General features: G+C 36.2%; 1 protein-coding gene across 4 annotated transcripts; it reads right to left on the bottom strand.

Moving 5' to 3' along the window:
* Positions 1–4,342: 4,342 nt before the first annotated feature.
* LOC119547149 (choline/ethanolamine kinase) lies at positions 4,343–13,350 on the bottom strand. 4 transcript variants are annotated; one of them, XM_037853866.1, is made up of 9 exons: positions 9,750–10,032; positions 9,286–9,392; positions 8,026–8,395; positions 7,815–7,967; positions 6,718–7,109; positions 6,276–6,344; positions 6,176–6,203; positions 6,027–6,126; positions 5,536–5,952 (listed from the first exon to the last, which is right to left on the bottom strand). In XM_037853866.1, exons 1-9 carry the CDS (start codon positions 9,879–9,881, stop codon positions 5,681–5,683), a joined length of 1,623 nt encoding a protein of 540 aa, XP_037709794.1. In that variant the 5' UTR covers positions 9,882–10,032; the 3' UTR covers positions 5,536–5,680. The 4 variants fall into 4 exon arrangements, with proteins under 4 accessions (XP_037709795.1, XP_037709793.1, XP_037709794.1 ...); XM_037853867.1 differs by lacking the exons at positions 6,027–6,126; positions 6,176–6,203; positions 9,750–10,032 and adding exons at positions 4,343–5,274; positions 13,044–13,350 and having other exon boundaries at positions 5,529–5,952; XM_037853865.1 differs by lacking the exons at positions 6,027–6,126; positions 6,176–6,203 and adding an exon at positions 4,343–5,274 and having other exon boundaries at positions 5,529–5,952; positions 9,750–10,029.
* Between the last annotated feature and the right edge of the window lie 1,567 nt (positions 13,351–14,917).

The raw sequence follows: 14,917 nt of genomic DNA, 5'->3' as shown, positions 1-14,917 counted from the left end.
TTCCAAAGCAGTAAGATGCAATTCAGACTGGAGTGGATTCCAAAAATCATCGAGAACGCAGGGCAATTAGTCAAATTTCATTGGCTCGAGCGGCTTTTGTTTTATTTGTAATCTATTAAATATGCGCAACGAAAAGAAAACAATCCTCGAGACTATTTATTCTTATATCGTTGAAGTCAAGCCGAACCGGTTCTCCAGGCATTTAAACCCCACAGCTGACCTTTGTGGTGTGGCCCACTCGTGCGTATCTAAATCTTAATTCTTTGGTTCCCAACACCTGCTTTAATCGACCACCCTTGGTTTTCCCTGGAAAAGGACTCATTCCAGAGCTCTAATTTGTTTACAGGTGTGAAGAGCAGTTTTCATTTTTTGGTTTGTTGATTTTTGCTTTTGTTCGATTCAGCTTGAAATTTTTAATTGGTCATGGCCTTTGGTCAGCATTGTTTAATTGGGTCTATTATAACAAAAAAGGATTTCAATACATTCTGGCTAGTCATCATGAGAGTTTCTTAGCTATTAAGATGGTTTGCACTGACTTGTAATTAACAAAAAAAGGGTTTTTATTCAGTATTGGATATAATTTGGAACATTATATTTACATTTGATATATTTTAGGGGGCATTTTATTAGCTTATATTTTGTTTAGTTATTGTATCTGTTATGAACTCAGAGCTCTGAGAACTGTGTGTATTACATTTTTAATCCTATCTTAACGTGGTATTAACTTTAAGGTCCAATCAATCGCCGCACATTTGTTAAATTGATATTTTTGCAGTTGCTGCTCTATTAACTGCTTCACATCCGGAACCATATGAACGATTATATGTTTTCATTGGGGCAACAACTTTGGCAGCTATAGCGAACAGTTAACCGTTGGTGGGCAGTAGTGAATGGTATCGGGCGGGCAGAATGCATTCGATCGAAAAGTTTTCATTATGTTTCGGAGAACTTACATGTCTACGGATGCCTCCGGATCCTGAGCCCGGTGCCATGGAACACGGGCTATCAACGCTCCAGTTCATTTGTTTGCCGACTGTACGGATGTATGTCCATATCCATATCCACGACTATACTGACCCCGCCTGACTGGATGCATCCGAGTGTGGGCGTGGCATTCAGTCAACTATTTAGCACTTGCACAGTAGGCAAATTGTCGTACGCACAGACCCATGAAATTGAATTGTGAAGGCTGGGGCTGGGGAAGAGAAGGATAGTAGTGCCAGGCGGGGATTATAAAAATTGCAATGGAATTTAACACATTAACTTATTTAAAGAACTCGCATATAACATTTATAAATCGCTATTGAAGAAAGCTTTAACAAAAACATCTCGTAAGTCGTGACAACCGCATTTCTAATCCAAAACTTTCCATTTAAAGCCCTATCTATCATGTTCCCTTGAAGTATTTGGTACGTTCAAGATGTATATTTTTCCAATACGATTAAAATAAAAAAAAAGAATTTTCAATAACATTTGACATTTTATTGCAGCTTTATAAAGTGTCTAAGGTAAACATTTGGCTGCTAGTTAAAAAATTTTACTTAAAATGAATACAAAATGTAGGTCAATATTTATAAAGTCTTACCCTTACAACTAAACTCCAAACTAAAATACGTTTTCTAGGTTTAAAACTTATTTTTTGGTTGTGTGTCTAAAAATATAAACTAATGTAGGTCAATATCTTTAAGCTCTAAATTAACATTCCTTACATAGGTTTAAGGTCATGAGCCCTTTAACTTTCAATGAGACACTCGTAGACTGCGAATAAAATACAACTTTCCCAGACCTAATAACCGTGTCGGTGTTAATAGGCTTAACATCAAAAAATATAATGAATGAATGCTAAAAATAAGAAGAATTGATTTTTATGTGATCACAATAAAAAATGTTGACAAATTCAAATTTTTATCGCTCACTCACGACCACCAACATAGCAACTGGTTTCTTTTTTGGAAAATCTTAAGCGCATTAAAAAGCTAAATATCTTTTCCGGCCCCAAACAAAGCTTATTTGTCAGGCAAAAGATGGTATGAGGTTCTTAAATGGTTCCACTCAAACTAGAAATCCGGCTCAAACCGATACCGATTTCCCCTTCAAACCAAGTTAGGAACATGTATCCAGCAACATTCAGGGGAAAATTAGATTTTCACCACAGCCTGAAACATTTTTGACTTTTCACTCAAGTCTGAGCTGCAACTTTGAGCCAATGTTGCCGTCAAACAAGTTCGTCTAAAAAATCAAATAATAATTTTAAGTGACTAAGTAGCTCAAGCTAATACCTCCTTCTATATCATGCAGATATTCAGGTAAGCTTATGAGATATATATCAAAGAATTCGTTATATTTGATAAATGATATCCCTCACACACCGGTATATATTTTTCTAAAATGTTTTCAATTTGTGCACATTAAAACATGTTGGTTCTAGGTTTTTGTCTTATGTTTATTTGTTCGCTTGGCAAACTTCTAATAAAAACAAACTTTTTTGGCCTTAAGTGCAGAAGTACTTCAGTTAACAATCTGGTCAATAAATAATTTTGAAACTATCCTGAATATTTTTGTGTTAAAAATGTTTTGAATTATTGCAGTTTAAAACATTTTAGGTCAGGGTCTTTGTCTATGTAAAACAAACTTTTTGTATAACTCAAATGCTTAACCTTAAATATAAAAGTATTTCAGTTTACAATCAGTCAATAAATAATTTTGAAACTTTTCTGAATGTTGATTTAACATATTTTGCTATTTAATGATTTTTTTCAACGAATTAACAATCAAATCGAATCAAACTTAACCTCTTGAATTAATAAAATGTATTCATCACTCATTCCATCATATCACATTCAACAGTCAAGCTCATTAATTAAAGAGAATTCCTATACTGATTTGAAAATTTCCTCGGCCTGCGGTCAAAAATCTTTGTACAACAAATCAACAACTGGCTTCTGGTGACTGATTAGTTCTCAACAGATATCGAAGGACATGTGGTGGCGCAACCGAAGAACATTTCTCACTTTGTATTCCCAAGTGTCCCCGTGCTCCATGTTTGTGTCCTGTCAGGAGCAGTTTTAGGCTGGGCAAAGGCATACCCGCAGACAACAGCTATGGATTGAGTTGGTCCATCGGGGCGTTTATTGCATTTGCATTATATAAGCCCAAGTTAGTTTCGAATAGATTCAAGAGTAATGCACAAGACCCGGTCAAGCACAGAACAAATAACACTATTTTACAAAATTTATTTACCAATATATTGCAGTTGCACTCTCTGATTACGATAATGGTAAACTATTTTTGAATTTAGGAATCAGTTTTCCAGAACTAGAAATTATAAGATCCGTTACGCACTTTTAAACCAAATATATCCAAAATGTTCATAGATGGCGCTAGGTGCTATTCTACATACGTTCTACATATTTATTTACATATGTCGTAAATGACCATAATAAAATATTCTTAAACAGGCTAAAAAATGCTTTTATATCAGGGAGTCCCACCGCACTAAGCAACCAAACTTTTCTCTCTATGTTCCTTTTTCGTGGTAATTTTGTAAACTAGTGTAATTAGATGCCGGGAGGAGGAGTGACCGAGAAAGGACTGCAGGCTTGTCAAGCGTTAAATGCTCCTTCTGGTCACTCCTGCTGCTGCATTAATTAAAGATGCGTGGCATTATCGGTTGGCTGCCTCCAATCCTACAATTGTCAGAGTCCGGTTCATTGTGTTTTGAATTAATGTCAAAGTGTTCTAGTAATTGGGTACCGATACCCAGTATCCCTCATAGCCTTTTTGGCAATGATTGCATTCGCTCCCGGTTAAAAACTTATTTAACAACACACAAAGAAAGTTTTCAAAGCATTTTTTTATTTTTTTACGTTATCCTAAATTTAGGTTTTGCGACAAAATATTAATTTCTTTCAAATATATGTTTTTCATAGATCGCCTAAAAAGTTTAACCATCAGATATATCAAATAATATATGAAATCATCACATTTTCAGCAACTCAAAAACTTAAACAGAAGATCTAAACACTTTTAAATTTTTATAAATTTTAAAAATTAACAATCACAAAAAATATTTGTTAAAAATACAGTTTTTTCATAAAAATGTTCGTTCCTTTAATCAAGAAGTAGATTTTAAGAAGCAAACATTTACTCAAAATTGTACCCAATCATGTAAGCTTATGTCGCTTCAAGTAATAAAAATAAATACCATATGTATTAGGAATTGCTTATGCTAATTACTAATTTAGAAACTGTAAGTAATAGATAAATTGAGATCCTTTAATTTATCATTGGTGCTAACCTAATGGAACAATAGGAACTTTTAGCTACAAATAAAACTCATATATCCGTTTCTAATATTTATTTATTTATTTATTAAAAGTATACGCAAAAATATTTTAAAATCTAAAAACATACAATTAACTTCTAATAAGGAATATGGGATAGTTAGGTAGGTACATAAAATACACATGATTGTTGCTGGCCGAGTCTCGGTACTCGCCTGAATTCCTCGATGGATCAAATGAAAGATAATTTCGATACAAAATTTAACTAAGCTTTTAGTGTATAGAAGTAACGTAGTGTGGCGACTCCGTGAGTAGAATGCAAAATAATACTTATATACGAAAGTAATTTTTGAAGCTTTAAATCAAAGAAATTCGAATAAGTAATAAATTCGAAATTTATACAAGATTGTGTTTCTGTATAGAGCTTAGAATGCATTAGATCGTATAATGAGCCTGCGTAGAATATAGGGATGTGCTGGGTCCTGTGCCTGTAATACTTTCGATCCGATCTGTTGGGAAAGAACTTTCGCAACAGGAGCAAGAATCGAAGTTGTGTAAAATTGTTGTCGGCGTCTAATCTGTCTTCTGTCTCACGCAATAATCACAGCAGTATTTAGTGTTATGACTTTTCTTTCAGCGATTCTCAATTCTAAATAGCTAATTTTTCTATACAAAAATAAGTTAGTCTTTCTGAATGGTTCGATATCTTTCCCTTTTCCGTTGTGAAATATTGAAGTAGTGTGATATAACCTTGTTGGGGGCCAACTAGATAAAATAGCAGTACAAACTCATTTCTAGACGAGGACAATGGCGGGCGGGGAGATGGAGAGCAGGGTCTTTAATGTATAAGGCCACTTAAGTACGGTTCTGATTCGATTTAAGTGAAGATTTTTTGTTGATATTTTTGACCCTTGACTGACATTTGCCCTCATTTAGCCAGATAGGCTGCCTTCATCTTTTGGTATTCCAGAATTCGAGCGATTCCATACTCCTGAAAAAAGAATAATATAAATAATTTGCTGACAAGGGTTGGTCAAACAATCGATGACACTATCGATACTATCGATGGTTATAAAATTTAGGAAACATCGATTGCGTGGATAGTATCGCTCTTTTTTTAGTTTTCTTTTTTTGTAAGCTCGGGTTTATTTTCTGATTTCCGATAGTATCGATAATATCGATGATGCCTACTATCGATGTTTTCCCAATTATAGTGTTTACAGCTCATTGAACCGTAAAACTCACCCAGTAACCAAACTCAATTGCCGATGTGACATTGATGACGGACCACAGGCTCCAGAACAGATGGGACAGCATTGTGAAAAACTGGATCTCGGCATCCACCTTGTCCAACTCCTGCCCAGTGGGATTGTAGTTCTCGTCATCGTGGTACTTCTTCAGATAGTTGACGATGAAGTCGCGCCGCTGCTGGACAGTCGCACAGTTGCTGGTGTTGTGGTAGAAGTAGGGGAACTGCGGATTGGTATAGTCGAAGGTCCACTCGATGAAGTGGTTGGCCAGATCGTAGCCCCGATAGTTGTACGCACAGTACTCAAAGTCAATGATAATGAGATCCGGCTCATTGTCGGTTGTGAAGCTGGCATCCAGCGCCGAGTCATTCGTGGTATCCAATTCTGGGCAAGGCGACGGCGATATGCTGTGCGATTTGCTATATGTAATAGAGAGTTTATGAATATGGTTAGTATTTCGCGAACGTCGCTCCAAACTAATGTCAAGAATAACCTGTATTTTGTTTTGCTTTGGCCAACAAGTTGCATTTGCATTTTGACCAGCACATACACATTTTTAAACTCAAATCACGACCGCAGCAAATTGGGGCCATCTAGAATTGTAGGTAGTTTTATATAGGGGTCTGGCGAGCAGAGACTTACGGCTAATGGGCCAATGGGCAAGTAGTTACTGGTTAGCAGGCCACAACAAAACAACGGGTTAGCAGTTTACTAGTCTCTCGAATGCTCGAGATGTACTCACTTTGTCTCCGGCTCCGAGATGTTGCTGTTGCCATCAAGACTATCGCCCAGAGTTTCGTCGAAATTGGATCTGCAAAGTACATAAAAGAGGTATTTGTTTATAACCATAAAGGCAAATAAATAATTTCTCATTTCTTGTTTAGTCTATCAATTAACTGGCGTGCGATAATTGATTTGTTATAAAACAATATAATATGTTTGTGTCTAAGAATCTCTAGATTTTCGTAAATATTTTGAAATACAACAATTGAGATAATAGATTGGGATGTTTCTATGGTATTACTCCACTTCAAGGGGTGATGTTAAAAACACAGCTCATTAAAAACAAAGAATTAAGATTGGGGGAATCTTGATGTTTATAACTTGGGCGATTAACATATTAGAGATAAAAAAGGAACAATTATTTGGAATGGGATTATGGGATCAATAGGGTTTCAACCCACCTCAAGCTACTAATGGACTCCCGCGGCGTGCGTTCGCTTTGACCAGCTGGAGGCTGACGGAGCAGTATGTTGCCCTCCTGAAGATCGTTGTGGCAGAACACAACTGGATATTCGCCCTCATCGATGACGGATTTCATCCAGGCGATCTCCTGTACATAGTCAAAGGTGCGCATCAATTCCATTTGCTTCTGCAGCACTGATGACTTGGGCTTCGATTGCACATTGCCCTTTACAATGCTCTCGAAGCCGGAAACCCACCGCTGCATACAGTTCCATATCCAATCCGGCTCCTTTGACATGGGTATGTTGAGGCTATGGATCTCGCCCATTTTCTCAGCAACTTTCATCAATATTCTCTGCTCTGCCAATTCCGCTGTGGTCAATGCCCGTGCCTAATTGGAATAGGAAAATTAATCAAACATTAAACATGGGTTTTTTGCGAAAGAGGTTAAAATGTAGAATATTTACTATTGTACTTATTTTTTCAAATAGTTAAAATAGTTACAATTTTGAATCTACATAAGCTAAATACATAATATCATTTATCAGGCTGCTATAGAAATCTCTCATTCCAATAAGATCAGATTTCCGTAACCCCTGTGTAGATGATTACTTAAACTTAAACTTCTTATATGTTTGATCTCTGCAATACTAAGTGTATTAAAATGTGAGAAGAAAACAACACCCTTAATAAAAACTATTTCAAAAAATAATAAGATATCTTTCCCCTCAATCGATTACGTGTAATATCATGCATCTTTTAATATCATACAATAGTTAGAGGTAGATGGATTTCACATTTAATCCAATGTGAAATCAATTTAAAAATGTTTTTATAAAATCATAATTAGATCTAAGCCAATCTATTTTAGGTTTTGCAAAAAGAAATTTTAACCACTGTGGGATTACTGAAAATTGGTTTTAAAAATAAACGACTTCAATAATACCAAAGCTAACTTAAGTTTAGATAACCAGTCTACGGTTATATATCACCGACATACCGGGGGGACTGCTATAATGTCCACATAACAACTTGATTATGTCAAGGATTATAGTTATAAATAGACCCCTAGCCTTTTGTTACATCCACGACTTACCGGAATATATTGCTCGATGCGTCCGCCGGGAAAGATACCGTGCAGCTTGGGTCCGAAGTTCCGCTCGCTGAGCAGGGCGAACACCACCGACTCGGTGATCATGCTCTCCAGCGCGTGATCGCCGTGGGTCTGACCGTAGATGCGCAGCAGAACCTGTGGATTGGGGATAGGGTTATAGCATGGTAGCCTGGTATTTCAGAGGGCGACCTACCTCACGAGGTTCCTGTTTGGGAGCGTGCAATCGCTTCAGCGAGCTCGCGTCGCGGCTATCGCTATCGAACCGCTGACGCTTGTGGGCCTGTTTGGCGCTAGTGGCTGCGTCGTCATCGTCGTCGTCGTCGTCGTTGTTAGCCAACTCGGTGGCCACCGATGTCACGCCCACCACCTCGGCTGCCTTGGCCGCCTCCTCATCGTCGCGTGTGAAAACGGGGCTACTGTGGGCCAATGAGGCGGTGCCTATGACGTCTTTGCCGACACTGCCATTTAGCTGCTGCTGTTGCTGTTCTTGTTCTTCCTCCAGCTCATCGAAGTCATCCAAGTCGGGGAGGCTTACGTAATACAAGAAGTTTGACAGACCCCCACTGCAAGAAAGTAGTCAATATCAATTTGTGGAAATGCTAGTCTATATAATCTGGTTAAACACATATTTATAATAACCAAAATCCATGTTTTAAAGAATATTGACCTAAGAATTTTTTCATAAAATAATATAATATGGTTCCGGGTGTATATAATCACAAGATTAAGGTCGCTTGCCAATTCCGTGAGCACGAAAATCTAAAATTCAGATTGATTTAACAAATTTTTCAACAAATGAAGTAGATTTTCTTTGTATTTAAAAACGAAAAAAAACACAAAACATTACAAAATAGTATTTTTAGTGATACAACTTTTATTTAAACTAACTCATTTAAATAAAAGTTGTATCACTAAAAATACTATTTTGTAATGTTTTGTGTTTTTTTTCGTTTTGATGGATTGGAAAGATAACTATTAGTGGTGTCATAGAAATATCTTTTCGCCAATTTCCCAACAAAAAATTAAATTTCGGTGTCACAGAAACCGGTTCATAGGCTTTGAAAAAAATGTTACCAAAATCGGGTTTACTCCGAAACTCTATAGATTCTGTGACACCGACGGTTTTGGTTTATTGGTTTCCAAACCATTAAAAGTGTTTGTGACTCTTCCGTATATATTAATTTTTTCAAAATGATAACATTTTTGATGTTTAGTCAAGAACATCAAATATTTAAAATCATTAATTCTTAAGTGATACATAAAAAAAATATATGTAAACTACTGATGCATCCGGAGGCTACATTACTCTTTCAAACCAAATTTAAAAGGACTTTGGATTGAATTTGTAAGAACAAAAATTTTCTGTAGCACCCCAAGCACATCACTTGAATAAATATGATCTTTAAGAACTACAATATGGTTAAACCATGTAAATTCTATATGGACTAGTTACCTTATGCGCTTCACCACCAAATTTTCAGGAGTTGCCACTTTCCAACGTCCGGTTAAATAGTCCCGGCAAATGCGTGCGGCCGCATGGCGAATTTCCTCAAGGGTGGCCTGTGGAAAACAGAGTAGAGAGGGTGGTGGGTGGTGAGGGTTTTATAACAATAATACCAAAGAGAAAGCGGCAGGAAAGAGAATCCCGAAGAGAGAGAGAAAATCGACAAAACAATTGGCCCTGGCGAAATACTAAAAATAACAAAAACAGTGCAGGTACGAAAATGCAAATGCAATTAGGGCGCAGACAGGCAAAAGTAAAACATATTGATTAAATTTATAGTAATTGGTTATAGAACCCAAGGAGATTACACCAATCGATAGTTTTAAAGTGAGATTCGAAATCATCAAATCAGACTTCTGATTCTGATCTGATAAAGAAACTAATTAGCATAAAATACTCAAAAAGTGTCTTACATTCCGTTTAAAATGTTGCCCTATATTATCATAGTTGCACCGTTTACTCAAACAACAGTTTTGATCTATAATATCATCCTGCTGCTGGCGACGTTTCAGTGCTCTGTTATTCGTACAATTTCTCAGTCTCATGCTACGCGTAGTGAATCCAAATATTCAACTAATATATAATATATGAATCGTATTATATAAATGTGGAAAACAAGTAGCGAAGGCACACAGGAAGTCTTTCGTATAGTATCGGATCCGAGCGATAAGTAGTTTCCAGCTGGGCGTACAAAAACAAACTGACTCATCGTTGCAAGACCAAGACCCAGACTACCAGTACCAGGGGTAGCCGAAATAGAAATACTCTCCGTAAATCCGTACCTCTCTCAATCTCTCTCTCTCTATTTCGGCGGCTGTAGTGGTTTCTGCTCCACCACCATATGAACTAGGGGCGCCACCCCCAGGGTAACCATATGTTAACCTGATAGACGTCTAGGTAGAAATCGAAAAAAAAGAGTTTCCTTGCTGAGATTTTCAACAGATGTTCTCGATGATTCTTTGTGGTGTGAGGACAGGTAAAAATAGTGGTTAACGTGCTGATTTGAAGGCTATAATTGCCTGTAATTCTTTCCCAACACCGTGTCAATGGCACTCGATAGATTAGATTATTTTTAACCACACGCTCTTTTTGTAATCTATGTTATATATAAAATCGTGACGTGTGGCTCTGACATGTTCAAGTATATTAATTACCACTACTTTATCCGATCAAAATTGACATCCAATCGTCCGATGAACCACATGTTGTCTATCCTTAGTTTAGTGATCCTTGTATTAATCAACTTAATTCAAAAGTAATTTATTATAATATTTAAACTATAATTCACATCTTTTCAGAAAAACAATTTCCAGAATAAGCCGGATTATCTTTATATTTGTTCCAGCTTTGACGGATGTTGCGGCCTATCACTTAATCCATGGAATTTTCCACGCAACCATCGTGAAACGCATGAAAATCTTCCATCCAACATTTACAAGAAAACGCACATCACACACACACTTATCATGTCCGGTCAGTATTGATAGTCAGTTGTCGCTTTGTATTCCTCGCTCGGAAAAGTGAAAACAAATATGTTAACAATAAATAAGCGATATGGCTCAGTGTGAACTAAAGTATTGAAATGACAGTCGAAATTACTATAATTAGGTAGTTATAGGTAAAACTAATGCTGGGTAAAACATTTGCGCAACAATATGGCTAAAGGTATAAACGATAATTGGCAAATGGAAAGTCGCCAACCTCAACGAGCAGAGCACATGCAATTGTAAAAAAAAAATGGCACAATTATTTCATTGGCCTATTCCGGAGCCTTATCACCGGCATAAAAAGTTGCGTACTTATCAGCAATCAATTATATAAAGATTGCGAAATTCTAAGAACTCTAATAAATTGTGCGTGAAGTATGTAATTTGAAGATTTATAGATCCCCCACGTGTACTAATCAGAACCTTATCAACTAATTGTTAATTATACCATAAATATATTGAAAGTTAGGGTAATATAACCCTAATATATCCTTTGACAGCTTCTTTGACACAATTATTTAAAACTATTCGAGATAAAGATAAAGTATGTAGGTGTAAAACCTAAAAAAACGTATGGAAATGTAGGGAAGAAAGCGGGCCTTAGAGTAATCGCCACTGGCACCAGTGGGTCATTTTTAATCTATAAGCATAATCGCCAAAAATCAAATTCTAGCCGATAAGATTTGACAAACTAGCTCGGTACTAAACGACCTTTGGACCTAAAACGTCACTTAAGATTATGCTCGAAAAAATAATAATTCACTCATACACCATTTAATGAAATGAACGTTTTTATGTATACAATAAACTTACAAGTAAACCAACATATTTGAATCTGATGCCAACAATTACAAATTTATTTAAAGGATAAAACGTGAATTCAGATTTTGATTTATGGGCACTTGTTATTCGTCTGAGTCTTATCTATTTCCATAAAGATAACGCCTTAATCGGTTGATAATGTTAATTATTAATAATGAGCAAGTAAACCCACCTAATGAGTATTTAATGGTATTCCGAATTTAAGGCTTATTTTTGAGAAACGTGCAAGTTGCTAATGAAATAGTAATGTAATATAAAATGCAAATGCAACAAAATACATATTCAATATATCGATTTACTGATTAACACCAGGGATGTGTGCTAATGGCTTAATTAGTTCAATATATTTACAGTCTATATAAACTTTGGGAATAACCGACAACCGATAAAAAAACCCAGATATAATCAAAATAAGGGCTTATATACAGATGACTCAATAAAAGGCGGAAAGTATAATCTATCTAACTGCAATTGAGATTTTAACTGCGCAATGACTGGCAAAACACGTGATCCAAACTGGCGACTGACTATCTAACCGCAACAATGTTGTCAAATTAATATGATCGTATAATCTATCTATACTGTCCCAAACTCACTTTTGATCACCGGGTGAGCGCCGCACGCAATTCAAAAACGAAATAAACCAAATGACTATACCCCAAGTTACTGATAAGTGGGAATATGGGAGGACGGCAACGGCAATGAACGCAGAAGTGATCCACGAGTGGCGATAAGAAATCTTTCTGTGCGAAGTGCGATTCAGCCAGGAATCGCAAAAACTGTAAATGGAATGCGAGACAATTCTAAGATAAGATGGGTTCTTTTATCGAGCTATAGAGTAATTACTTCGAGACAATATACTTCCCATATAGACGTTGATTTAGTGATAACAAGTCAATGAACCATAGAAGGACACATTTTATTACATCAAGTCTCGATTAAAAACACTGGTGTTTATTAGTCTAGATGGGAATTTAAAAAAAAAAATGTGAAGAATTGATATTACGATGGTATGGGCTGGAGTCCCATCACCTTTAATTAAATTTTCTACCCACATACTTTCATTGTACAGAATATGAATTTTTTAATATTCAGATACCATATAGAAGAGAAGATGTAAAATCAACAAACGGATCAGGATATCAAGTATTTATGTGTATTATGTCATATTATTTCCGAACCAATGGATTTTTTTGCCTGAAAACCTTTTCCTTGGAAATACAGTCAGTAACAAGTGAAACCTTCCCAGTAAACAGCTACGATCTGAATACGCAAAAGCTTGCGGTCATTGCACGAAACGTGTGGGAAAAACATTGGCAAAACCTGACACATTCGCAAAGCGCTTGGGAGAAAATGTTTAAGCGTGGCCTGCGACTTTTGGAGTCACGGTTTTCTTACCTTTTGCAGGTTTGTGGACATCGTCCTCCGCTCTTTGAAATATTTATGCTGGTTTGGTTAGTTATTCCAATTCCGGAACGCAGGCACTGGCACTCACAAACACCAACAATATGGGGCAATAATACGGCACGAGGTTAAAAAGCACTTGAACGGACTGCTGTTGAACGTTGTTTCGACGTCACTTGGTATTAAATATAGTTGCAACAACAATGGCAATATTGTATTATATTAAGTACATGCGCGGATTCAGTTTCTCAGGCACTTTTAACGGTTTCAATGCGTCTACTCGCGAGAACGCTTCAGTTTCGACTAACACTCGCCGCCTTCGATCGGGGGGCCAAGTAGAAAAGCTTTTTTACTGGGAGCAGAGAGACGGCGACTCTCCCTCTACTCTTTTCGCGATTCTTCTGCTATCTTATCAGTTATGACTCGACTTTCGCAAAACGTACATACGTGGTGAAGTCCCGAAAAATACTGACATACTTTCGGCTTGCTTCTGAAATTGAAATTTAAAATTTTGAACCCTATATCGAAACGAACTGTCAAAATAAATATGAAAAGAACTCGAGTTAATAACAATTTTAAACTACGCCTTAAGGGCGAAAAAACCTGTTTTTGTTTGTATTTAATTCATTACGTTATGTTTATACCCTTGCAGAAGGTATAATGATTTCAGTCACAAGTTTGCAAAGCAGTGAAATATAAGTTCCGACACCATTAAGTATATATATTCATGATCAGCATCACTAGACGAATCGATCTAGCCTTGTCCGTATGCCCGTTTCTACGCAAACTAGTCCCTTAGTTTTAAAGCTACCGGGATGAAACCATTTCAAAAGTCTTATTTCTATTGAAGGTCGGAACGAGCCGTGTCGGACAGGATATAGTTGTCCCATATAGATCCCATAGGAATGATCAAAAAAATAAACTTTTTTTTAATGTAAAAATAATATAGCTTCGGTGTTTTTGGACTTTTAAATGTTACTCTTGGGACCATTTTTATAATATTTCAGAATTATGAATAAAATTTAAAACAAAACAGACGACTTTATTATACAGCCACCATAGGAACAATTGGATAATTTATGTCAAAATAATACCTAGACCATTATATTTCGTTTTCGGGAAAACGTATTACACTGTACACGGTAGTAAATTGAAATATAACATTATCTTAAAATTTTTGTAATTGTATTTAGTTTTCTAAAGATCGCAATGCTTTGTACATACAATGCTCCCACGGGATCAGTTTCGAAAAATCGAAAAGGTATAGAAACTTCGGCGTGCCGAAGCTAGTTTCCATTCTTGTTTTGGTTTACATTTGTTTGTCTATTTATCATTTTCTAGGCCATAGACTTTTAATTGCGTTTCAAAATTATGTTTACTAAAGCTTTTTTAGTCTTATCCAAAAAGAATTCGTGACGAGCCGCACGAACGCCCAGTCTGAAATAATATTTTGCTTTAACACTACTACAAATATTCTGTTTTTCCACTTTACTTAAAAATATTTAATAGTTTCCGTTAATTTTAAGATTAATTGAAAATTGCAATTTTATACTGGTTATGAATTTTTGAGCTGGCCAAGTAAAACTGTGTTTTTCGTTTAAATATTACCGCTCAATATGAAAAAATCAAAAATGGCAACTCTTTAACATGGCATTGCCAAGCCGACGCAGACTCCAGAGTTGCCACAGTAATAACGCCTTGGAAGTGCCTTGCCAGACCATCACAAAAAGTTCAATAAACACCTACGGTCAAAATAATAGTAACGGGTGCTTGAAAAGATAATTTCATAAACAAAACAAAAATAAAAGATAATCATATAAATCCTTTAAAAATTAGGTTTTATTTTAACCAAATCAGCAATGAAACTA

The sequence above is a fragment of the Drosophila subpulchrella genome, chromosome 2L (assembly GCF_014743375.2).
Source record: "Drosophila subpulchrella strain 33 F10 #4 breed RU33 chromosome 2L, RU_Dsub_v1.1 Primary Assembly, whole genome shotgun sequence".
In the NCBI taxonomy this organism is placed as follows: Eukaryota; Metazoa; Arthropoda; class Insecta; order Diptera; family Drosophilidae; genus Drosophila; species Drosophila subpulchrella.
This window is presented reverse-complemented; position numbering and strand designations above follow the sequence as displayed.